A 22,968-nucleotide genomic window follows, 5' to 3' on the forward strand; every position below is an offset into this window, starting at 1 on the left:
ATTCACCTGGAGACTGCTGAAACGAAGCACCTTGTGAAGGGTGTCTCCACGATTCCCAGGCAGAGCTGGGAAACTGTCTCCTAATTCCCTACTAACACTTTTTCCTTTACACTCATGGGGATGCCTCCTTCTACCACCCCAAGGAGGCTTGTACATATCAGAAACACAAAGGTAAGACCCTTCGAGAAAGCCTGCAGAGAATGCTGGAGGTTAAGAAGACAGGTAATAGATCATATGACACAAGTGGAAACTATAGAAATAGTTTGACACATAAATGCAATGGTGGGGAAGTAGAAGACAGAGCATACCTGAGACTGAGTGGACAGCCAGGTAGTCTTGTGCCGAGTGTGGCTCCAACTCAAAGCACACCCACAGTAGTCGGTGTAGACTAGTGGCTGACATCAACTTTGTGATTGTCTTCAAAATAAGTTTTTATGCTTAAAAACATTCCCCCCAGATCAACTCATATTCAGAACAGTGTAGTTTTCAGAGCTGGAAACAAAGCAATTCAGCCATTCTTCAGAGAGTAAGATGGCTTTTATATCAAAAACACTGAGTTGGAAGGATTTAAAATACCTTCAGAGCTGGCATGATTACAAATTGGGCTTTATTGTGGTTTGGGTTGTTGTATTGTTATACCCAATGCCTTCTTGGTTCTCCTAGAAAGCCAAACCGTGCTAGCAGCCAGTGGAATTTAAGGAGACCCACATGGGAACTTTAGATTCACGTCTTTGATATCAGCAGAGTCCCACAGAATTGAGAACTTAGACTGGACCTTCTTATTTTTCTGTTTTCAAATAGCAGTGAGCTTCCCACATGTCCATATCCGTGAAGAAAAGGGACACTGGGTTTGGGCAGGAAGGGCGGGGATGGTGAGAGGTGCAACCCTGAACACTTTCGGTGTGAGAACTGATGGCCACATGGGAAAGTGGGAAGAGACTCAGAAGGTTTGCTGTTCTTCATGCTAGCTTAGTGACCTCAGATGTGTCCCTAACACCTTCTGAGCCTCTGTTTCCTCATCTGCAAAACTGAGATGATTCTATTGGGAGTAAAAGCTAAGTGGAAAAGGGCACCTTGAAAGGGCTTTATAAAGAAGAGTGTGATGATTGTTCTTCTCCTGACATGAGTTTTCTACTTCAGCATGTGGCATTTCTTTGGTTGGCTCAGCCCTGGTTCTCCTCGAATGCCCTGCAAATGGGTCCAAGGCTGTGTGTGCTGGCTGCTCCTTTTGAGAGCTGGACCTCAGGCACCTTCCCAGTCTGCCTCTTCTAATTCCTCCATGCAGTTCCCTTCATGGAAATTATTAATCCGCAGGCTTTTTCTTTTGAAGAAACGCTAAAGAAAACACCAGAGGACTCTGTGTTGCCCTCTGGGAGTCTGAGCAGTCTTTCAGCCTCCATGGGTTTCTGCCCTGTGGCCCGGAGTCAGGGTGCCACGTCGAGCTTGCTTCTGACTCTGCCCGCGGCTATTTCTAAGAGTTCCCAGTCCATCTGGAATGAGGTGTCAAGTCCTGGCCTGCACTCACAAGTGCAATTAAGACCAGTCTTTTTAAAAACAACTGTTAAAGGAAAAGGAGAATTTGGAGCTCATGATATAAAATAGTTTTAAGCAATCAACTAATGGTGATTTGATTCATGAATTTGTAATTTCAAAGCATTTACCATTTTGAACAAAGAGAGATTCCTTTACAAATACATATGGCAAAAACGTTATCCAGGTTTTTAACTTTTAATCTTACAGTATTCATAAAATCTTTATGGTAAAAGTGTTATAAGCCTATAATATGTTTGAGTATCATCTTTAATGAAAGTTAACAAATTGGTCTATTTTTCACTGTATCAAGATGCCTTGAAGTAGGGATTTATCCAGCAGAAGTGAGTGTGGGGGTTAGGCCTGCCCTGTTTATTTTGGGGTGTTCTAGTCAGGAAGGGTACAAGGGGTCGGGGAGGTATAATTCTCCCATGCTCTCAACAGGAGAGGAGAGTCAGTTCTGGGGAAGCATTGGGATCTTCATCAGTAGAGAAGCAAAAATATAAAAAAGGGGTTGGCTTTGACTACTTTTTTGAATTTCTCTTTGACAACGGAAACTTCAGCTGTGGATTGAAAAGACAGACTCCGTTTCCCACTGCTTTCTCTAACATCTTTTCACTATGGTTTGTTGCCATGTCAGCTTATACATAAATGGACACATCTTTGAAAAGGTGCCACTCTTGGGCAGTAAGCAAGAGGGATCGACTGTTTGTTCACTTGCTTTCCCTCCTGGCTTAACTGTGCTTTGCCCACCCTCCCTTCCCAGCCAGGCCAGTGCTGCCAGAACATTTGGTCCCGAATGAGTTGTTTCAGAACCTCACTGGGCAGCATTGGAAGTCGTAAGCAGGTGCTGTTGAGTCAAATCCATACACTTATTGAATAGCTACTGTGTGTTCAGAACTGTCCCAGACGCTGGGGAGAGGGAGGCGTGTCAGAGGGATCCCCCACCATTTTAGAGCTTATGATCCTGGTAGGAGAGAGAAGAGTGGTCCAGAAATGCCTACACATCTGGCAGGATGTGGTGATGATTGAAAGAAGACAACCAAACGGAAGGTGCTGAAAGCTGAAGAGTTTGAATTGGGAGAATTATTCTGTTGGTTCCATCGGGGGTGGCCTAGCATTACAAGAGAGAGTAAGACTTCTGGTTGATGTAGGTGATGGGAGAGAGCCTTTCAGGGCAAATTACCAGGGTCAGCAGAGCTATAGTAGTGAAAAGGTACAGCCTTTTCAGTCCCCATGCTTAGAAGTAAACCTCTACTTACCCGTATCTATCAGTGATGCATCTTCCCGGTTGCCTCATGGGGAATATTGAAGCTCTTTCACTAGCTTTAGGTTGCTGGTTCCTTGAGATCAAGGACTATGTATTTTTCTCCCCTTATTACTACTCATGACGCCTGGGAGAATGTTTTCTTATATAGTGATTGAAATTCTTGTATCATTACAAACTGTGTTTTTGGTAAGTTTGCATCCCTGAGAAACTCTTTTCAGTAACGATTTCCAGTCCTTCATATGATCTTGAAATATGATGCCTGCATTTTTGTTTGCGTGCCCAGATATTGATCAGTATGGTAACTCTGCTCCAGTGGTTGTGTGTTTCAATCACGCATGATTCTGATTAGCCACATTGGTGCAGGAGGCAGCATGTTAGAGGGAAGAAAAAGAACACCCAAAGGCTGATCAGAAGAAGCCAAACCAGCCTAGTTGGTGGGGGAAGTTAGTAAAGGTGGCAACAAATTATATATGGGTATATAAAAAAAAGACAATAAGCCCTTGAGACACTATGTAAGCCTGAATGATGCAAATTATGGAGCACGGTGGAAGGAAAAATACAAGTGGGAAGATTATCAAGAAGCCTCAAAATGAGTCAAATCAGGTTCATGGCTGAACCACTCTAAAAATATTTACTTGATGTTGAAATTTAGTACTGACAGCTGAAGTTGAAAAATCTTTGTTATATTTCTGTTTTGTGTTAAAATAAAGATGACACCCAAGCTATCATTTTGTTCCCTTGGAATCCTAGGGTACACACGCCTTGTAATGTCGGAACGATTGATTTTTCCTTTGGCTTTCTCGCTACAGGAAATACCAGAAATAGCCCACCACCCTACGGGTTTCGTCTCTCACCAGAAGAAGAAATGAGGAGACAGCGGCTTCACAGATTCGATAACCAGTGAGGTGGCGTCTTGGGAAGACATGGTCTATTCGTGTAATTATTGCCCATTTGGCTCATTCCTGAAGCCCCTAATTCATTTTAATTCATTTTAAACAAAAGCAGAGTACACCAGTATTGCTCCAGACTGCTCACATCACCTGGGACAGTCCTCCCATGGCCCCTATGAGTCAACTCACAGCTTGCTGGGAGTGGGCCCTTCTCCTGGCCTTGTTCTTGCTCATAAACAGGTCACTTCCTCCACGAAGGGACCAGTTTCCACACTCCCTCCTCTCACTGCTGACTCAGCAATGCCTCTGCTTTGGTCTGCTTTTGAAGACTGTGACCTTCACCAGGAGGTTTTACTTTCACCAGTCAGGAAGATTAGTCCCTCATTCTGCCTGGAGAGCCCCATGTTTGACTTGGCAGCGGGTGTGGAGCCATCCCCGCGTCCTCCTGGCGCATTGCCACTGCGGCTGTCCAGGAACAGGATGTGGCTGCCTCAGCCGAATGTTGTCCTACTCTCCCCAACCCCGGCACCTCAGCACCTCGGGCCCCTGCATCTGGCTGGTGTTTGCAGGGCTTTTGCTTTGCTCTGGTATTGCTCTGCCTTTATAGAAAGTCTCATTGAAGAAGTGTAAGAAAGACCTAAGGTGGGGAAGACTCCTACACACACCGTTAGTATCAGTGACACCAGCAGTGTAGGTTCCCAGCCACTTCCCAGTGGCAGCTTGTGTGCCCAGAAGATAGGACATCATTTAACAAACCAGCAAAGTAACAGCAGATGCAACATACAGAGTAGAGCAAAGGCATTTGGTGGATTGGTCACTAGAGATCTATCTTGCAGAAAGTATGTTTTTCCTCATAAAAGTGCCTCTTAATTGGCCATTGTACCAGCCACTTGTCCTAGCCAAATGTCCAAAACACGCCCTTGGGCCCCGCAACGTTACAATCCACAGATTGTCTGTCTGAGTCATTTAAGGCATTTCCTGGTGCTTGTGTTCCATGAATAAAAGGACAAAAGTCAGAAGATCACTGATGTCTTACTGTCACAGAGATATTTTAAAATAGAGAAGTAGGAAAAGATCTTCCTTTTTTGATCTACAATTTATATAGTTTTCTGATTATGCACATAAAAGATTTGCCTTCCATATGCATAAAGCAAACATATGGAAAGAAATATACCCAGATGTTAGCAGGGGTCATCTTTGGGAGTGGAGTCCATGGGATTTTGCTTTCTTCATTTTTATAATTTTATATTACTGTCTTGGAAGATGTGTTTACGTGTGTGTGTTAATATAAATTGTACCTGTGAGTCTAGAAGCTTTAAATGTGTTAAAATTAAAATATTCAAGCTAAACGTTACTTCTCTCCCAAATTCTGTAAGTTGGACCCCGTTGCCCCAAGTAGAAGGAACTTCTTTCTTGCGTGCCACTTTTATAGCATTTGGTAATTCTGCTATAACACTTATATCTTGCCCCTATTATTATCTGTGCACAGCTACACAAAGGTGTGCCTTCTACCTGAGAACATGGATTGTGAATGACTCTGTAATGAGACCTGAGTCTTAGTTATCTTTCCACTCACTCCCTATCTCCCCTTTCCAACCCCAAAGGCTCATTACATGTCAGTGTTTCACCAAAGTATTTTTTCAGTTGTATTAAAAGTCCAATCACTGTATATGGAAGTATTTTATTTTTTATCTTTTTATATCACTTGAGTCCACTAGTAGTACTTCCTTGCTCTGTTTGACTTGTCAGATACAAAGACATAGGATTAGATTTTAGGTGGTAAAATTGTGATACGCATGGCTGTTTGTGGAGTGGAACATCTTAGTGATGTGAGAAAGGTCATTTTAGTTATAAATGTAAACCAGTTATTTTAGCACAATAATAAAGATGTTCTGGAAATTATTATAATTATTTTAGTTAATAGACTTGCCTGTAACAAGTGCTTATTGTTTGGAATGTCCATTTTATTTTCCTCTACAATAAGGAATCCCTAAAGTTACGCCAACGAACTGGAATTGGATTGAGAAAGACAAAAGCAAGTGAGCAAGTGTATTAGACTAATTATCTCTAGTAGGGAATAAGCACTTGGAGCTAATTTTTTAATGTGGTTTATTTAATAATAGTACCCTGATTGTTATGCCCCTGGTTCCCACAGTTTGGTGTGGTCAGTCAACTTAAGAGACCTCTTAATGCAGAATCTTTACCTGGTTCTGAAGAGGAGGGAGTAGTTAAAATTGCTTCCTTTTAATGACTCTGAATGTATTGCCTGTGATTCCAAAGTTGTACATAATTGTTCAGACCTCCTCCATCCTTTTAAATTGCCTGCTGCAGTAAATAACTAGTTTGAGTAGAACTAGAACCTCTCTACCTATTTGACACATGTCCTGCTGCCTGGGGAGGAAGCAAGCTAAAGGGATGAGCAGGACCACCTCCCCCTGCCCTGCAAATTGCACTGCAAGGCAGAGCAAGAATGGGGAAGCTGGCAGACCTGGCCTCCTTGTTCCCAGTCTTAGTTTTTCTTGAGAGATTCAGTATTCAGTAAAGAATAGTAGTCAATTAGTCAGAAAAAATTTATACATACATATATATATATATATATATATATATATATAAACTTCCTTTCCCTTCCCATGAATCATTGCAGTCATTCCCTAAGTTTCTTCTCTTTCTCTCTTTTTTTTTTCATGGATGCTAGTATTGTATTTTAGAATCACAGATGCTCAGCTTAGAGTCTCAGTATCTCAATTATTTGCTCTGTTCAATACTTATAATACCACCTCACTCAATTCTACATAACTCCAGCTTAGTCTTCTAAAATTCACTTTCATGACGCCACTCAGTATCTCAAATACCTTTCATTGGCTCTCTGCTGCCAAAGGATAAAGGTCAAAGTCATTAGCCTCAACAGTGGGCTCCAACCAACCTTGGACCTCAGCCCCATTTATCCATCACAGAGGCTGGTAACTAGTCTCATCACAGAGGCTAGTAACACTCAGGCTGTGAGTGTTCCTGATCTTGTGACATTCTGTGCTGTACTTTTACATGGAACAGCTCTTTCCTTTCTCTTGGTCCATCCAGATCCTCCTCATCCAGCCCCCATCTGAATCCTATAACAGACACAACCACATCAACACAGTTTCCACATACCACTTGGAATTGCTGGTTATGCTGCAATGAGAGAATGTCTTTTATCTTTATATTGTAAGCTTCATGAGGGCAGGAACCATCTGTTTCTCTCTCCTCACAGTGCCTTGAGAAGTGCTTTGTCTGGAATGTCAGAACCGATAAATATTTGTGGATTGAAACAGAAAGAGAAGCTCGTTTATACCATCACCGGTGGTGCACATAGACACTAGTGCCTGCTGCTTATTGATACTATTGTGGTCTCTTTTTCCCCTTGAATCACATCAAGGAAAGAATGATGGAAAGCATTTGCTGGTAGAGATAGAGACTTTGGGGCTTTTGTCATTCTGAAGACATGTCCCACTGCATCGAATGCTGTGACCTGGTACACAAAGCCCAAGAATCCCACACAACAAAGAAGTGTCACCAAGGAGTCCCTGTGACTAGTACCAAATCTGGCCATGTGCTTTTTACAGGTCTGCGTTGGATGTGTCTGTGCTAACGTTTTTCTTCTGCGGTATTTAGGGGCAGAGAGAGAATGATCTTGACATCTTGATCAGATGACAGATGAATTGGCAGATTTAGATATATTTAGATTTAGATTTTTTATACTTTAGAAAAACTAAAATGTTGCTAATATAGAAATAATTAAATTTGGTCATAATACACATTGCTGCTTAGGAAGAGAGGAGTGTCATAAAATCAATGGTATCATGTAGCTTAAAGAGACACACACAAGCAAAACCCTAGAAAAAACACTTCTGCTATGTAGCTCTCTGGATGCGAAACTGGATCCCTTCTCTAAGTGTTTTGAAAAACACTGCTCAGCCACCTCCAGTGAGGGTTTCTGCCAGGAAGTTGTGAAATTACTGTTTCTTTCTCTCACTCTATTTCCCCCTTAGGTAACTTGTTTAGTGCCTGGATGGAAATTCTAAAAACGAAAATCAAACGAAAGTTTGTAACTTAAGAGATTCATGATATTTGAGATTCTTGCAAGTTATTGCCTGCCTCTGACCTTGAGATACTGTCTCTTTACAAGATCCTGTCCCTCAACAATTTAAATCTATCTTGCATATCCTTAGTATCAGATAATTATTAACACAACTGAACAAGGTCTTCAGACTCTCGTTATAGAGGAGCACAAGGCCAACCTCTCTGCTCTTCAGGGTGTGCAGCCAGGGCCCACAGCACCTGGGAGCTTCTACAAATTCAGACTCCTGCTCCACAGACCAAATGATCAGAATCTACATTTTAACAAGTCCCCTGTGGTTTATAGGCACCAAAGTGCTTCTCAAATTTCAGTGCACACAAGTGCATTTAACACCATTTGTTGCATGTAAAGCAGACTGACTGCTTGGGGACCAGAAGAACATTTTACTCCTCATTATACAATTTTCCCTACTTTTATCAAACATAATAATGATTACAGGTTGAGAATTTCATCTTTGGCTGATAAAATTATAACCACTAAGTATGTAATCACTGAGAATGCAAGCTACCCCCTAGAAATAATGTATGAAGGAATTGCCTTGCTGGCAAATGGGAGAACAAAAATGACTAAGCTGGCTGGTGCTGCAGAGACTGAGCATCAAGTAAGGGCCTTCAGATCCTCCTTTCTCCAGCTCAGAACAGTTGCCCTAAATGACTGACCTTGCGTTTCTAGGGGCTCCAGAGGTGATATGGTTTGGCTGTGTCCCCACCCAAATCTCATCTTGAATTCCCACATGTCATGGGAGGGACTTGGTGGGAGGTCATGGAATCATGGGGGCAGGTCTTTCCCATGCTGTTCTGGTGATTGATAGTGAATATGTTGCACGAAATCTGATGGTTTTGAAAAGGGGAGTTTCCCTGCACAAGCTCTCTTGTCAGCCGCCATGTGAGACGTGCCTTTCACCTTCTGCCATGATTGTGAGGCCTCCCTAGGCCCGTGGAACTGTAAGTCCAATAAACCTCTTTCTTTTGTAAATTGCCCAGTCTCGGGTATGTCTTTATCAGCAGCATGAAAATGGACTAATACAGGAGACATGGCTGGTTTTCAGTTGACCCTGAGATATAGGCCTCTGGGATCCCCCCAGAAGAGCTCTGTCCTCATGGGTTCCTCACCCCTTCCCTCTAGAACAGCTTGAGAGAGTCTCCAAGCTGAGCTGGATGGGCTACCTTAGAACCCATAAAACAAGGGGCTTTGCAGTGACAGGAGCAATCCAGGACACCTCTATATGAGACCCTCTATTTTCTAACCAATTCACAAATGGGGAAAGCCCCTGGGAGGTAATGGAGGAAAGGATAAAAGCATTATCTTTAAGAACAGACAGACAAGGGTTTGGATTCTACTGGATGGTGACTGTATGACCTTAAAGAAGTTACTTATTCTCTCTAAAGCTCAGTTTCCTTGTCTGCAAAATAGGACAGCTATAGGGTTGACAGGAAGCATATATAGCAGAGCCAGTACTGCGTCTGTCACATAGTAGATGGTCAGGAAATGTTAGTTGAGTATCCTTATTTCTCTTATCAGGTAAAAGGTTGACCCAAATACCAATGAAGTTCCTTCCTACTTAAAAGTAAGTCCAAGGCTGGGTGCAGCGGCTCATGCCTGTAATCCCAATGCTTTGGCAGGCTGAGGCAGGAGGATGATTTGAAGCCAAGAGTTTGAGACTAGCCTGGGCAACAGAGCAGGACCCTGCTTCTATAAAAATTAAAAATTAGCCACAGTAGCACATGCTTGTAGCCCAGCTACTGGGGAGGCTGAGGCAGGAGGATCACTCGAGCCTGTGAGGTCAAGGCTCCAGTGAGCCATGATTGTACCACTGCACTCAGCCTGGGCAATACAGCAAGATCATGTCTCTTAAAAAAAAAAAAAAAAAAAAAAAGTCCACAAAACAGTTATTGAATATCTGCACTCCACCTATCCCCATGTCTGGCTGTAAAGAGAAATGTAATCAATACCTAACTCCTGACTTCAAGTCACTGTGGTTAAAACTAACAATGTCTTTGGTTTCATAAATCTCTTTGTAGTTGACTTTCACACCTTCAATCCCCCGAACAGTGCTGTGAAGCAGGTGGTCTTATTCTCACTTAGCTAATGAGACAGCTGAGGCCAAGAGGGTGTAAGCCCCATGCCCACTGGCCACTACCCAAGCAACTCCCCTGGGGTTGATACAGACCTTCCCCATGAGACCTGCTTTCATTCCTCTTCTGCGCCCCATCACTGTGCATAGAACAGTGTTTCCAAGAGCCTCTGAATCCCATCCTTTCCAGCCTACACTCTTCCCTTCTGCAGTTCACACTTCCACAAGTGTGAGCCACATTACAATGTAAGCTAGAAAACAAAAACAAAAAAAAGTAAACCCACATTGGCTTGAAAGAAAATAAATGCACCAGATAAAACACAGTTGTTTTTGGAAGTCATCACAGAATTTTATATATAATGAACCATGTTATAAATCGTAATACAACAAAGATTTAAGTGCCAATGGTAGACCAGGCATCTTGCAAAAGTTACATGCTAAAAGTCTTTAACTTTACAACCAGAGGTTAGAGAAAGGGATGCAATTTATTAGACACATTTCACATTTTTCCCATGAATCATTAAATATTTAAGCACCATAAAATTCAAGCATTTCACATGGATGTGGCAGCCAGCCTTGGTGGTTTAAAATGCATTATGCAGAGTTTCTAGCAGATAATAACAGTGACAATTGCAGAGTACTGATTTTTAATGTCAATTGTTTGTTCCCTGCAGGACTTACTGATATTATCCCTGCAGGAAATTGTGATATTTTCTGTGCTACAGTAACTTTGAGGATTGAAATGAAACAGCATTCCCAATGACATTAAGAATTGGCCACATATAAATCTAATCAGTAATTTATATACCCTGTGAGAATCATAATTCTGTGTAAAATAAAAACAAATATTTTTCATATGAGTTTATTTTAAATACAAAATGTGACCTTCATTGAGTGTATGATGATGGGTATGCTGGACAGGTAATCTAACTTAATTTTCAATGCAAGAGTAGCTATTAACATTAATGAGGGAAATGAAGCTAAGAAAGTTGGCAAAACTCACCCAGGATAACAGCTGAAAAATGACTAAGCCAGATTTCAAACCCGGGTTCAACCAACTCTCAAGTCCTCCTCTTTCCACTATTCTTGCAGCCATACCAAGTAAAAGTAACAATTATCAGATTATTCCAGTGAACTGATAGAAACACAGATCTAATATAATTTCCTGGAACACACTGAATGGTTTACTTTACTATAATCTACACGAGGTTCAGAATAAGATGATAAAGCCCAATTGTAGTACACCATTCCACTGACTATTTTTCGGAGCACCAATAACATGTATACAGACGTTTAGCAAAGATTTTATGCTAGGAAGCTCTTAAATCCTGAGGAAATACAAATTACAGCATAAGGTAAGTCATGTCACATTTTACTGTGGGGTCTTCTCAAATCTCTCAAATCTCATGTCTGAAATTTCCGTTTATAGAAAAGACAAAAATCTGTTTTTGGAGGAGTGTGATAAGCCCATTGAAAGCTTATCAATTGGCTTTCTGGCAATAATCGTAACAAGAGAATGTGGGTATACAGATAAGTTGAACATTAAAATATTCTGAAGTAGGAAATGGTTTATACTTGTAACCATCTTGCTGATGAAGGCCTTATATGCAGAGCTGAACACCTAATGCCTAATGAGTTTATGGAATTGTCATTGAAAAAAAGAATTGGCAGCAGTGTGTTCAACTCTGTGCTAGGCATTGGGCATATCAGAATGAGTCAAGCATGGTCCCTGCCCTCAAGGGGCTTGCATTTTGGCAATGGAATGAAGGAAGTGCACTGAGATGCTAAAGAAGCAATGGGGAACGGAGAAAATGAGGACAGCCACGGGCACTGCACAAGAGCAGCAGAAGGGAGCCCAAATTTCCCCCAGGGAATTCACCTCCCACACAGGGTAAACTGACCCCAGGGAAGACACCACTGGTGAAGCAGGAGCAAAGTCGAAGAGGTGCTGGGAGCATCTGCAGAGCTGCACACAGTTCATTGTGACAGGAAATACTCCTAGAGGGAACCCTCGAACAGTCCCCACTGGACCTTTCACCCTATAGGAAGTCATTTGGACTTCGTGGGCAGTGGAGTCATAGAAGGATTCTAATCCAGAGGGTGACAAAATCAAGTTTGGGTGGATCTTAGATGGCAACTGGGATTTGAAACTAAAGCACCAGGTGGGAGATGCCTACTGAAAGGGTGGAGGTGGAAGACAAAGGCTATGTGAGACAGGCATGGGGCTAAAGAGGAGGTAGCCATCCAAAGTAGCCATGACTCAGCTTTCAATGTGGGGAGTGTGAGAGCAGAACGAAAGGGCCACGCATAGCATGGAAACCTGCCTGGATGAATGGGCTCCACTCACTGAGAATCAGAACCCAGAAGTAAGCATCCCAGCTTTCCAGCACAGGTACAGAACAGTTCCCATTAGGACAATCTAGACACGTTCCAGTCTACAAGGTTGGTGGGGAGACAGGGAGAGGAGGGTTTGATAAGGATCATCTCCAATAATGGGTTAGGAGAACAACTTGAAAGCTTTGTTCATCACCTCCACAGAGAAAGAGTAATTGAAGGCATATTGATGTATAAACCAGATGAAGAAAATAATAGTTTAAGATAATAGGGTCTTCTATTCCAATAAGTTATTTTTCCTATTTTTCTGCCCTTTTGATCCTTTAAAATTCTTTTGCAAAATTAGAGGGCAGCGTTAATGCTGCATTTAGAGACAGCTCTTGTAATACTAACATTTTGAACAGTCTGATACCTTCCCAAGCTCACTTGGAGTAAACTGTCTACATAATTTAGGCTGTGTTTGTGTGGGTTCTTTTTTTTTTTTAACTTATTTATTAACTTATGAAGATAATATTCTAATACCAACATTAAAGTGTTTAAAATAATTAAACAAGCAAGATACGTTTCTCATGTTTCATTTGTCACCCTTACCTCTTCCCAGAAAATGTTCTCAGGCCAAGTTCAAGATGAACAAGTTGAACTTTTAGGAGAGTTGACTTGGTAATAGATACAGCTTTTTTGGAAGGAGAAAGGTAAGTACAAATAAGATTGAAATTGGTTCAAGTTTTAGGTGCACAATAATATTCAACATGCCAGAGCATAGTTTAAAAAATATTAAATGGGCCAAATGAACTAGGAAATATTCTGCTACATCAAGAAAATATTTCATCTTAAAATACACATTTTTCTTTTTACCAGAAAATACTCTTACAATAAATTGCCACCCCGGAGGCAGCCCATAGCAAAACTCATTTGAAATTTGTTCTGCATATAAGAGCTCGTTCCAAATCAAAGTTTGGCAAGGAAAACGTTTCTTATAAACAAAATTTTAATTGAGTTTTTCTTCTCAATTAAGATTTTTAAGTGCATGGAAACTAAGCACTGAAATGAGTGTCGTGCTCATGAGACATTTCTTTAGTTTTTTCTAAAATGCCTTTTTCTTTTAGACGAGGAAGGTGAGTTTCCTAAAAATTTTTTCCCAACAAATCTTTTAAATTTAGGATTAGATCACCAAATTCCTAGCAAAATAGAAAAAGGGATCTTTTGCTTTACAGAAAAAATACTCAGTATAAATTGACACACATGCTAAACTTTTATAGAAAATACTAATGCCAAATGTCAAACTGTTACCTTGGTATGAGACTGATATAAAATACAAGAATGTCTTTAGAATTGGCAAAATGGGATGCTCCTGTAACAGCCAACCACAAGAGCATAAAATTCAAATTATAAATCGTCTTTGTTTCGTTTAAAGATAATGCCATGTCCTCCTGGTGGGGTAACCCTGACTTAAATGAATCTTCTTACCTAAGTTTAATTAAGTCGGCCCTTAATTTTCTCCCAAGTGCATAATGATAGCTCTGCCACGTCCCCGAGTGAGCTGCCATTATGTGTGTGGAGAAAAGTGTCCGTTGTGAGTGCAGGAAGCTGTGCAGGCTCTCCTGGGGAGGAGAGTGAGATGCTTTGTATGAAGCGTGTGCCTGCCTGAGTAAGCCCCATGTAGTGCCAGTCCCATTAGCACACACGCACCGGTGACACGCCGGACCCCGACTGGGGAAAAGTGGTCTGTCTGGAAGTTCCCTGCAATGGGGAGTCAATTTTTGTGAATAACTACCTTAATATTCACTAATAGCTTTTAGGCTCCTAATCTCTTATTGAATATATTTTTTTTCTTCCATAATTGCTACTTTTCAAAAGGGTTGCCAAAGTAGGCATTTCTATTCTCTGAAAAATGCAGAAGAGAACATAATGTTTTATATTCATCTGTGATGCGTTTATGCTAATGTCGCATCTCTGGAATACGGCGACTGTGGGCCTTTCTGGCATCATGATTCATTCTCCTTTGAAACGAACTGTTAATGCTGGCAGTGTGATTTTTTTTTTTTTCCTTCTTTAAAAAAAAAAATCACTTTGGGTCGTGGTTTTACCATTATTTAAAGTATATGGAAAAATAGATTACAGAGGAAATCATTCTGAAATGTTGAAAATCTCTGCTTTCTAGTTTCATTCATTGACCTATTTTTTCCTGTAAAATCCATCCAGAAGCCCACTGTATTATAGAGTAATTGACTTCTATTGTTTGAGATACTGTTAACCCACAAATGAAGTTTTCAGTAATGTAATTTGTAATCTGGCCTTTATCCTCTACTTGCCTTTCTGAGAATTAGCATATGTTTAAATAAAGCTAGTTCTTCGGTCATCCTCAGTAAAATAAGAGTATCTAGGTTCCATCTAGACTGGGAGGTCCAAACAGATCCATCCGTGCAGCATCTGCTTAATGTGTCAAGGAACCAGAGGACTCTGGGAATAACCACGACAAAACAGAAGGAACTACTGAAAGAGAGTCCAAAATGAGCACCATGACGTCTCTTAGCACAGTCTAGAAAGTCTTAGCCCCCTAGGAAGTTTCTCTTGGCCACGTGTTGGTGAATTTCGCATTCTCTAGCTATACTTCAGGCAGACCTGGCACCGGCTGATTTTCTGGCGTTGGGCCTGGCTTTCTTTTAAGGTGTCTGGTGCTGGAGCAGAGGAAAACTGCAAGTCTGCTTTCACTGTTGTCAGCCAGAAGCTATACTCATTTGCAAAAAAGTGGCAAGTTCCCTGCCGGCCTTGGCATTCAAGGAATGGTGCTGCTCTGAAATCTTCCAGGCAGCTACCCGGTGACATGAGGGCCTGCCCTCCTCCTTGGTCCCCAGCTCCTGTGTGCTACCCAGAAAACAAGACAGAATTAGGGCTCAGACACACACAGACAACCCCAGACCCAATCAGGGACACACCCAGGTTTGGGTCTGATCTTAACATTTTTTCCTTAGATTATTCTATAAAGAACAACCTACAAGCTGCTGAAAAGGAACCGTAGTCAGCATGGTGAGTGTGCACACAAATTGGCTCCAGTTTCACCGATGGCTGAAGCAAATTCATCTTCTAAATTCTACCCATGTGATCCCAGTGTTTTTTTAAAAGATAATGGCCCTGCATCCCAACAGGCTATGGTTTGCAACAGCCTCTGTGACCTTATGTCCTAAGTGCAGAGTGCTCCGAATTACTGTCCAATCCAGACAGAAAGGACGGGAGAAGGTGTTAGGAAATGGTGAATGTGCCAGGGTTCAAGGGCACAGGACTCACCATCAGGAATGAATACCCAATCCAGAGGCTCCTCCAGGTCTGCGGACATGGAGGGATGGACTGGTCCTGGCTGTGCACCGCCACCGCCTGGGCCGGGGCCTCGCATACCGCACAGCGGCTGACGTAGGGGCGGATCGCCTCTTCAGAGAGTGGCCTCATGGGGAGGGGTGCAGCGCTGGCCAGCCAGTAGGATCTGTCGTTTCTCTGGGCATAGTGGCACACCTGGTGGATGTTGCAGTAGGCAAAGGGCAGCGTGCTAAACACGGGAAGGCAAGACCCTGCCAGACCTTGGGGAGGAAGAAGAGACAGCTGGTGTCCAAGCACCCCATGTAGGTGTTCCCAAACCCTTCCTTCCTCCATCTGGCCTTTGCAGATGCGTGTTCTGCAATCTGGAGGCCCTCGCCAAAGCCTACTTCTGTGGTGGGGAAGCCATTTCTGGCACCTCCGTGTTCCTGTGGGCCAGCCCTCATCCCCTCATCCCTCACTCATGAGCCAAGCAGGGGGGCAGGTGCTGGAAGTGAGCGGCGAGCACATCTCTGTGTTCAGGAAGCTCATGGCCTAGCGGGGAACTGGATGAGCAAACAAGCAATGAAAATATAGCACAACGGCCGGGCGCGGTGGCTCAAGCCTGTAATCCCAGCACTTTGGGAGGCCGAGACGGGCGGATCACGAGGTTAGGAGATCGAGACCATCCTGGCAAACACGGTGAAACCCCGTCTCTACTAAAAAAAATACAAAAAACTAGCCGGGCGTGGTGGCGGCGCCTGTAGTCCCGAGTCAGGAGAATGGTGGGAACCTGGGGGGCGGAGCTTGCAGTGAGCTGAGATCCGGCCACTGCACTCCAGCCCGGGCGACAGAGCCAGACTCCGTCTCAAAAAAAAAAAAAAAAAAGAAAAAGAAAGAAAATATAGCACAACAAGCCCTAAGAATGAGAAGTGTAGGGTTCTGGGACCTCAAGGAAGGATAACTGGAATATGTGATTTTAAGTTAGGACTTGAAATATGAAAAGGATTTAGCCAGGCTTGGAGATGGTGGTAGTGACTACTCAAAAGAGAGATACAGCGTCAGAGGGGGCCGGAGATAGGGGAGGGTGGAGCTCAGAGAACTCAGACATGTTCAGTGCAGGGAATGTGAGGAGAGGGTGTCTGTATTGTCTGTCTGTCTCAGGGGTGTCCAGTGATAAATCAGACCATTGGATGTGGCCTTTGTCAATCTCGTTAAGGAGTTTGGACTTTATCCCAAGAGTTCTGCGGAGTTTTAACATGTGTGCTCTGGTTAGACCAAGAGGGGAGAAGCAAGACTGATGATACAAAAGACCAGGAAGGAAAGAAACTGATGGCAGAGGCAGAGGAGGAGAGAAGGAAACTGATTCAGGATATTGAACATCACTTCCTCCTTTCTCCTGTGCTCCAAGAAACTGGCCCCTTGTGATGGGAAAGGCCATGCCAAACCCAAGAGAGAAATGCAGGGGATGGATAAGTAGTTGCCACCCAAGGTTTGCACTCTTTAACCACCCTTATTATCAGCTGGGTTCACTGCCTAGTGAGCACAATGGCAAGCACCTCACGGTCAACTGTCGCCGTCAACATATCCTTCCTGCACCTTCCATTCTAACCATGATTTTCTTGGAAAGACAGTGTTTCCCAGCAGCCAGATACTTAAGCCTTTGACTTAAAATCAGTCCCTGCAGCTTGCAAATGTACTATTGAAAATTGACAAGGGCTGGGTGCGGTGGCTCACACCTGTAATCCCAGCACTATGGGAGGCCAAGGCGGGCGGATCACCTGAGGTCAGGTATTTGAGACCAACCTGGCCAACATGGCAAGATCCCAGCTCTACTAAAAATACAAAAATTAGCCAGGCCTGGTGGCACAAGCCTGTAGTCTCAGCTACTCAGGAGGCTGAGGCAGGAGAATCGCGTGAACCCTGGAGGCGGAGGTTGCAGTGAGCCAAGATCGTGCCACTGCCCTCACTCCAGCCTGGGCAACAGAGCAAGGCTCCATCTCAAAAAAGAAAAGAAAGGAAAAGAAAATTGACAAGGAGCACCAAGAGATGACCCTCAAAATAAACTCCTGTAATTTCAGAACAAATTGTAGTAGGGTAGGGAGTTGATGCTGGCAAGTGCTGTAATATAACCATCAGGGTGCTGTGGCTGCACCATTTTACACATAAGTACAGGAACTGACCACATTCTGATTAATTTACATTTGGAAGCAAAAAGTACATTTGATAACAGAGTTACATTTAACTTACTGAGGAAGAATCATTTTTATAACACTAATAATATTAGCCAGATAATATTATAGCCAGATAATAATTATAGCCAGAATGAGCTTCTTTGACACTTCATAGGATCATAAGTTTAAAGGATTAGCTCAGAATGAGCATGCTAGTGTTTTTTTTAAAAAGTGAGAATAATCCCATATAAGATGAGTGATCATTTAAGGTGTTGATGAATCAGTAAAATTAATCCCAAATTTTACTCTTCAGGCAATGAACCTGGGTGATCCTGTATCCATACCAAGGTCTTGATTGTGAGCTTTCTCTTGCCCTTCCAGGTATAACAGACTATACCCAGTCCAGAGCCTGGGCATGCCCAGGGGGCAGGTGGGCTCCTGGTCCGTCTGACTGTGGAGAACCAGGAGGAAGCCACTGAGGTATCCAGCGCCAAACCCTTTGGGCCCAGGATCCCCAGTGGGACCAGGAGGCCCTGGAGGAACAAAGAAAAAAAAAACGAAGGCAGGTTAGGGGGTTCGGTTTAACAAATACATTAAGCACCTCTGTTCTGGCACTGTGCTAAGCACTCAGGGAGCAGAGGGGAGCATGACTCAGGCCCTCCCCGCCTTCTGGAGTGTGCACAGCTACACAGCCAAGGTACACACAACGCAGTCAGCAAGTATTTGTTCCAAGCAACTCCTAGGTGCTGGGCTACATTAGCATAAAGACAAAAAACAGCAAAATCCCTGCCCTCCTAGAGCTTGCATTACACTTGAGGAAGAGAAATAAGAAACAATAAGCATAACAAAAAGGTACGTTATGAAATACGCTGGGAAGAAAAGAACGAGGACAGTGTAATGACACACCGCAAGTGTGGACTCCCCAGACTGAACTGCAGAGCAGGTGCTCCCCAAAGTCGGTCTTTCTTACACCTCCCAGACCTCTTCCCTGGTTCCAGCATATTGTCAGTTCCATTCTGAGAAGGGCAAAGGCTTGGGATCCACATCTGCAAGTGTGGCTCTCTTCTTTGAGAAGAGAGGGAAATGGAAGGAAGGCCTCATTCTAGCATTGTTGTTGGCAGATGGGAAATCAACAGTTCTAGAGAACGTGAGCAGGGTCTGTATCCTCCAACACCTCTAAGGCGCTGAACTATTGAAGAAGGCCAGGAGCTGTTTCTAATTACCAAGAGCAAAAGGTGAAGTTAGACACTGAAACCAAAAGGTATTTTGTTTTTGTGTTCTACCCTTGGTTCTGCAAGACTGGCAGGTTCTCCCCATCTACACCGTCAACCAGAGATGACAAAGCGGTAGCCTGTGGACTGAATCAGGCCTGCTCATGTGTTTTGACCTGTAAGTATTTTACGAGTTGATATTTTGAACTTGAAAAGAGCAGAGTGTAGGCCCACATTTCTGTAGACTGTAATTGGCTGGAGCTGAGCTGCAGCTTTTAGCCAAAGCTTCATTCTGCTACAGACCCCACCCAGCCCTCCTCATTCATTTCTACTCACTACTAACCTGGTACAGGAGTTTGCACCCCCAGCCAGGTACTCTCTGGGGATGGGATTGTGTCTTGGGCTCTTTGGATCCATGTGCCTAATGAGCTTCCTGGTGCACTGTTTCACACTTCTATTCTGGAGTCCTAGCTCCCCTTTCCCAACACCACTTCCCCTTTTTCTTTTTTTTTTTTTTTTTAAGAAAGAGCCCTGTTTCCTACATCAGTGTACTAATAGTTATATGATAAGATAATGTGAACTCAGGAAACCAGGCAATTCGGCCACTTGTAGAGGGTGAGAACACACACATCATCCCTAAGGTCTTCAACACAGCCTCTCAAGGGTGACCCCACGGCCACCAGGCTGACAGTCCCTTCATGACCTTGGAAAGTGAACTGCAGAAATGGCCAAGACTTTGATGATGATGTATAGCAGTTTGGGAAAATACTGAATAGGATTCAGGGCCTTGTCTAGGTTTTATGATGGTTTAGCATCAGTTAGATCATAGGAGATGCATCCCACTCTGTTCTCATTGCTTCTGTCTCTGATACCTGGTGAGTTGGCATCTAAGGCAAATGATCTGAATAGGATCCCGTCTGGAAAGCCACTTGAGAGGTCAGAGATTTTGTATACAACTCTAAGATTTACAGTGTCAGAGAAAAGAGGAGAGACTGAAACTCTACCTGGTCCTCCGGGGTAGCCGTCTTCTCCTGTGTCACCTTTACGTCCGGGAGGCCCAGGAGACCCAGGAATGCCATCCATACCCCTCCTGCCATCCAGCCCAGGCTCTCCTTTGCACCCTGCACAAAAGTTTATGATGCTGGTGGTGAAAGCAACCATGACACCTGCTAGCATTTACCGTGCCTATACCGTGTGCCCGCCCCAGGCTTCCTTCCCACTTTGGCTGCATGCATCAGCTCGTTTAGTCTTTGCGATGATATGAAGTTGGCATTTTACTATCGCCACTTGCAGTTGGGGTAACTGAGGCTCTGAGAGGTCAAATAATTTGCTTAAGGACTGGGCCAGGATTTGAGGCCAGACCAGGGAGATGCTGAGAGACAGGTTTTCACATTTTCTTCATAGTCTTGTATGTTTGACTTTAAAAAAAAAAAAAAAAAAAAAAAACTACTGAACATGTATGGCATTTATAATAAATACTTTCCTTAATAATGATTGTTTAAAAGCCTAGATGGAGAAATGAATGAAATTTAATCGGTTTCATTTGGGGTCACGTTAAATCTGGAGCATGATAGGTGCAGCAATTTTTAAAAACAGCTTTTTACTGAGTGTTTACAATGTGCTAGGTACGATGCTCATCCCTTTATGTGGATTGTCCGGTTTGGTCTTGCCAGCAGCCATATGACTAGGTACTCGTACATGCCAGTGGTACCAGTGAAGAGACTGGGGCTCATAAAGGTCACAGAGCCAATCACATGTGGAGAGGAAACTTGGGCCCAAGGGGGTGAAGTGCAATGACCATCAACCACCAGACCCTGCCCCTGACACGCTGCAGAGCTCTGGATATAACCTGGGGGACTTGGCCGCAGTTGAGTTAATCCTTGAGGGGTTCTCTAAGTATGCAGTTACTTTTTTGTCAAGGCCTCAATTCATTAGCCACCATCTCCCTTCAGTCAGGGGAGCACACACAATCATTGTCTTTGGGCGAGTCTATTGCTATTACACCTAATTTCCTGAATTACTAGCCTTCTCCAAGTTTCCAGTCTCTACTTATTATTCTATTCTCTCTCTTTCTATTCTCTCTCTCTCTCTCTCTCTCTCTGCTACAGAGTAGCCTGGTATGGGCTGATCTGTGTACCCCCAAATTTCATATGTTGAAGTCCTAGCCCCCATATCTCAGAATGTGACTGTATTTGGAGACAGTACCTTTAAGGAGGTGATTCTGTTCAAATGAGGCTGTTAGGCTGGGCCCTAATCCAGGCTGACTAGTCTCCTTACACAAGGAGAAAATTTGGACAGGGAAGGGGACCCCGGGGATCCATGTCCCTGGAATGGCACAGAGGAGAGGCCATGTGAGGACACAGGAAGATGGTGGCATCCACAAGCCACGGAGAGAAGCCTTGGGAGAAACCGGCCCTGTCGTGGCTCCTTGATCTTGAATTTCTGCATCTAGAACTGCCTGTTGTTTAAGCCACCGGGTGGATGATACTTTGTTGTGATGGCCCGAGCAGACCAACACATTGCCTAAAATCAAACGTTAAGTCAAAGGGGCTTGCTTAAGTGACTTTCATTCTTGCCTCTTGCCTTCGCCCTCCAGTGACTGGGGGATGATGACAAATTTGAGGATGCCAGTCAACTGAGGAATTCATGGAGCCTCCCTCCCCTACCCTACTAAGGGACCAGCCTTGCCTGATAACCATTAAATGAGTGTATTAACAGAGACGCTGACCGAAACCCTCTGCCCTTAAAGCAGCAACCCTGTCATGGAAAGGATGCATGGAGGGTTAAGGAGGTTTGACTTGGTGTTGCAAGCTAGCAGGAATCAAACATTTCCCACACAGGCCCCTCCTTGTCCCTCAGTGGCCCCAGGTGAGGCCCTGACTGTGCGTCCACACAGAGTAGAGTAGCTAACTTGCCTAGAGCAACCCTGGACTCTAATCTTCCTCCTCCAATCCACCTGAGCAGCATCAGTAGGAAACACAGGGCTAAACAGCGCAATGACACAGTCACCACTGCTGCAGAGAACAGAAGCCCAGAGACATTCTGCAACACTGGCTCACACTTTGGTAGAAATCAGTCTCCGCCTTGGTAGGTCTGGGGTGGGGCCTGAGAATCTGCATTTCTAGAAGTCTCCAGGTGACGCTGATGCTGCCAGTCCCAGGAACCACACTTCGAGAACAAATGCTGTAGATGATTTAACTTTAAAACTCTTTCCGGTGATGATCTTAGTGGCATATTTTGAAAATCCTACATTTCTGCCTATTCTTGAAACCAGAAATTCTACTCAGGGAATTTAGTTTAAAGAAACAACAACAACAATAGCAAACACATCACTGTTTATTCTGAGGCAGGCCGTGTTCTAAGTGCTTTTTATGTTAGTGAATCCACATAATCCTCACAATCAGCCCTTCTTACAGATCAGGAAACTGAGTCATGGGTTATGTGGTAAAGCCAGAGTTATGAACACATGTCATCTCTTTCCAGAATCTCTACTCTTTTTTTTTTTTTTTTTCCAGATGGAGTCTCACTCTATCGCCCTGGCTGGAATAGAGTGACACTATCTCAGCTCACTGCAGCCTCTGCCTTCCGGATTCAAGCGATTCTCCTGCCTCCTCAAAAGGCTAAAGGTATAGCCTCCCGAGTAGCTGGGACTACAGGCATGCGCCACCATGCCTGGCTAATTTTTTATTTTTTATTTTTATTTTTATTTATTTTTTTTTTTTTGAGATGGAGTCTCACTCTATTGGCCATGCTGGAGTACAGTGGCATGACCTCAGCTCACTGCAACCTCCGCCTCTCGGGTTCAAGCGATTCTCCTGCCTCAGAACTGGGACTACAGGTGCACGCCACCACACCCAGCTAATTTTGTTGTGATTTTAGTAGAGATTGGGTTTCACCATGTTGGCCAGGCTGGTCTTGAACTCCTGACCTCAGGTGATCTGCCCACCTCAGCCTCCCATAGTGCTGGGATTATAGGCATGAGCCACCACACCCGGCCCTTATTTCCAGAACCTCTGTTCTTATCCATTACACTATTTCTTCATGATAATCAGGGATGCATATACGTAAGATATCATTACCAGT

At 43.6% G+C, this 22,968-nt stretch overlaps 2 protein-coding genes across 6 annotated transcripts in view; one reads left to right on the forward strand and one right to left on the reverse strand.

Annotated features, from left to right (window-relative positions):
- Positions 1 to 5,592, forward strand: part of RHBDD1 (rhomboid domain containing 1) — a 163,364-nt gene extending 157,772 nt beyond the window's left edge. For all 5 annotated transcript variants that reach the window (XM_077957724.1, XM_077957723.1, XM_028831159.2 and 2 more), the window contains one exon: positions 3,610 to 5,592. In XM_077957724.1, the coding sequence (XP_077813850.1) occupies positions 3,610 to 3,704 (95 nt within the window). In that variant the 3' untranslated portion in view covers positions 3,705 to 5,592. The remainder of the gene's footprint in view (positions 1 to 3,609) is intronic.
- Positions 5,593 to 12,684: 7,092 nt separating this feature from the next.
- COL4A4 (collagen type IV alpha 4 chain) overlaps positions 12,685 to 22,968 on the reverse strand; it is a 155,161-nt gene continuing 144,877 nt past the window's right edge. The window contains exons 45-48 of the mRNA XM_001110249.4: positions 19,890 to 20,006; positions 18,019 to 18,207; positions 15,498 to 15,784; positions 12,685 to 15,077 (exon numbers count right to left, since the gene is read on the reverse strand). Coding sequence (XP_001110249.4) covers positions 14,814 to 15,077; positions 15,498 to 15,784; positions 18,019 to 18,207; positions 19,890 to 20,006 — 857 coding nt within the window. The 3' untranslated portion in view covers positions 12,685 to 14,813. The remainder of the gene's footprint in view (positions 15,078 to 15,497; positions 15,785 to 18,018; positions 18,208 to 19,889; positions 20,007 to 22,968) is intronic.

Source organism: Macaca mulatta, chromosome 12, assembly GCF_049350105.2.
Source record: "Macaca mulatta isolate MMU2019108-1 chromosome 12, T2T-MMU8v2.0, whole genome shotgun sequence".
Taxonomy (NCBI): Eukaryota; Metazoa; Chordata; class Mammalia; order Primates; family Cercopithecidae; genus Macaca; species Macaca mulatta.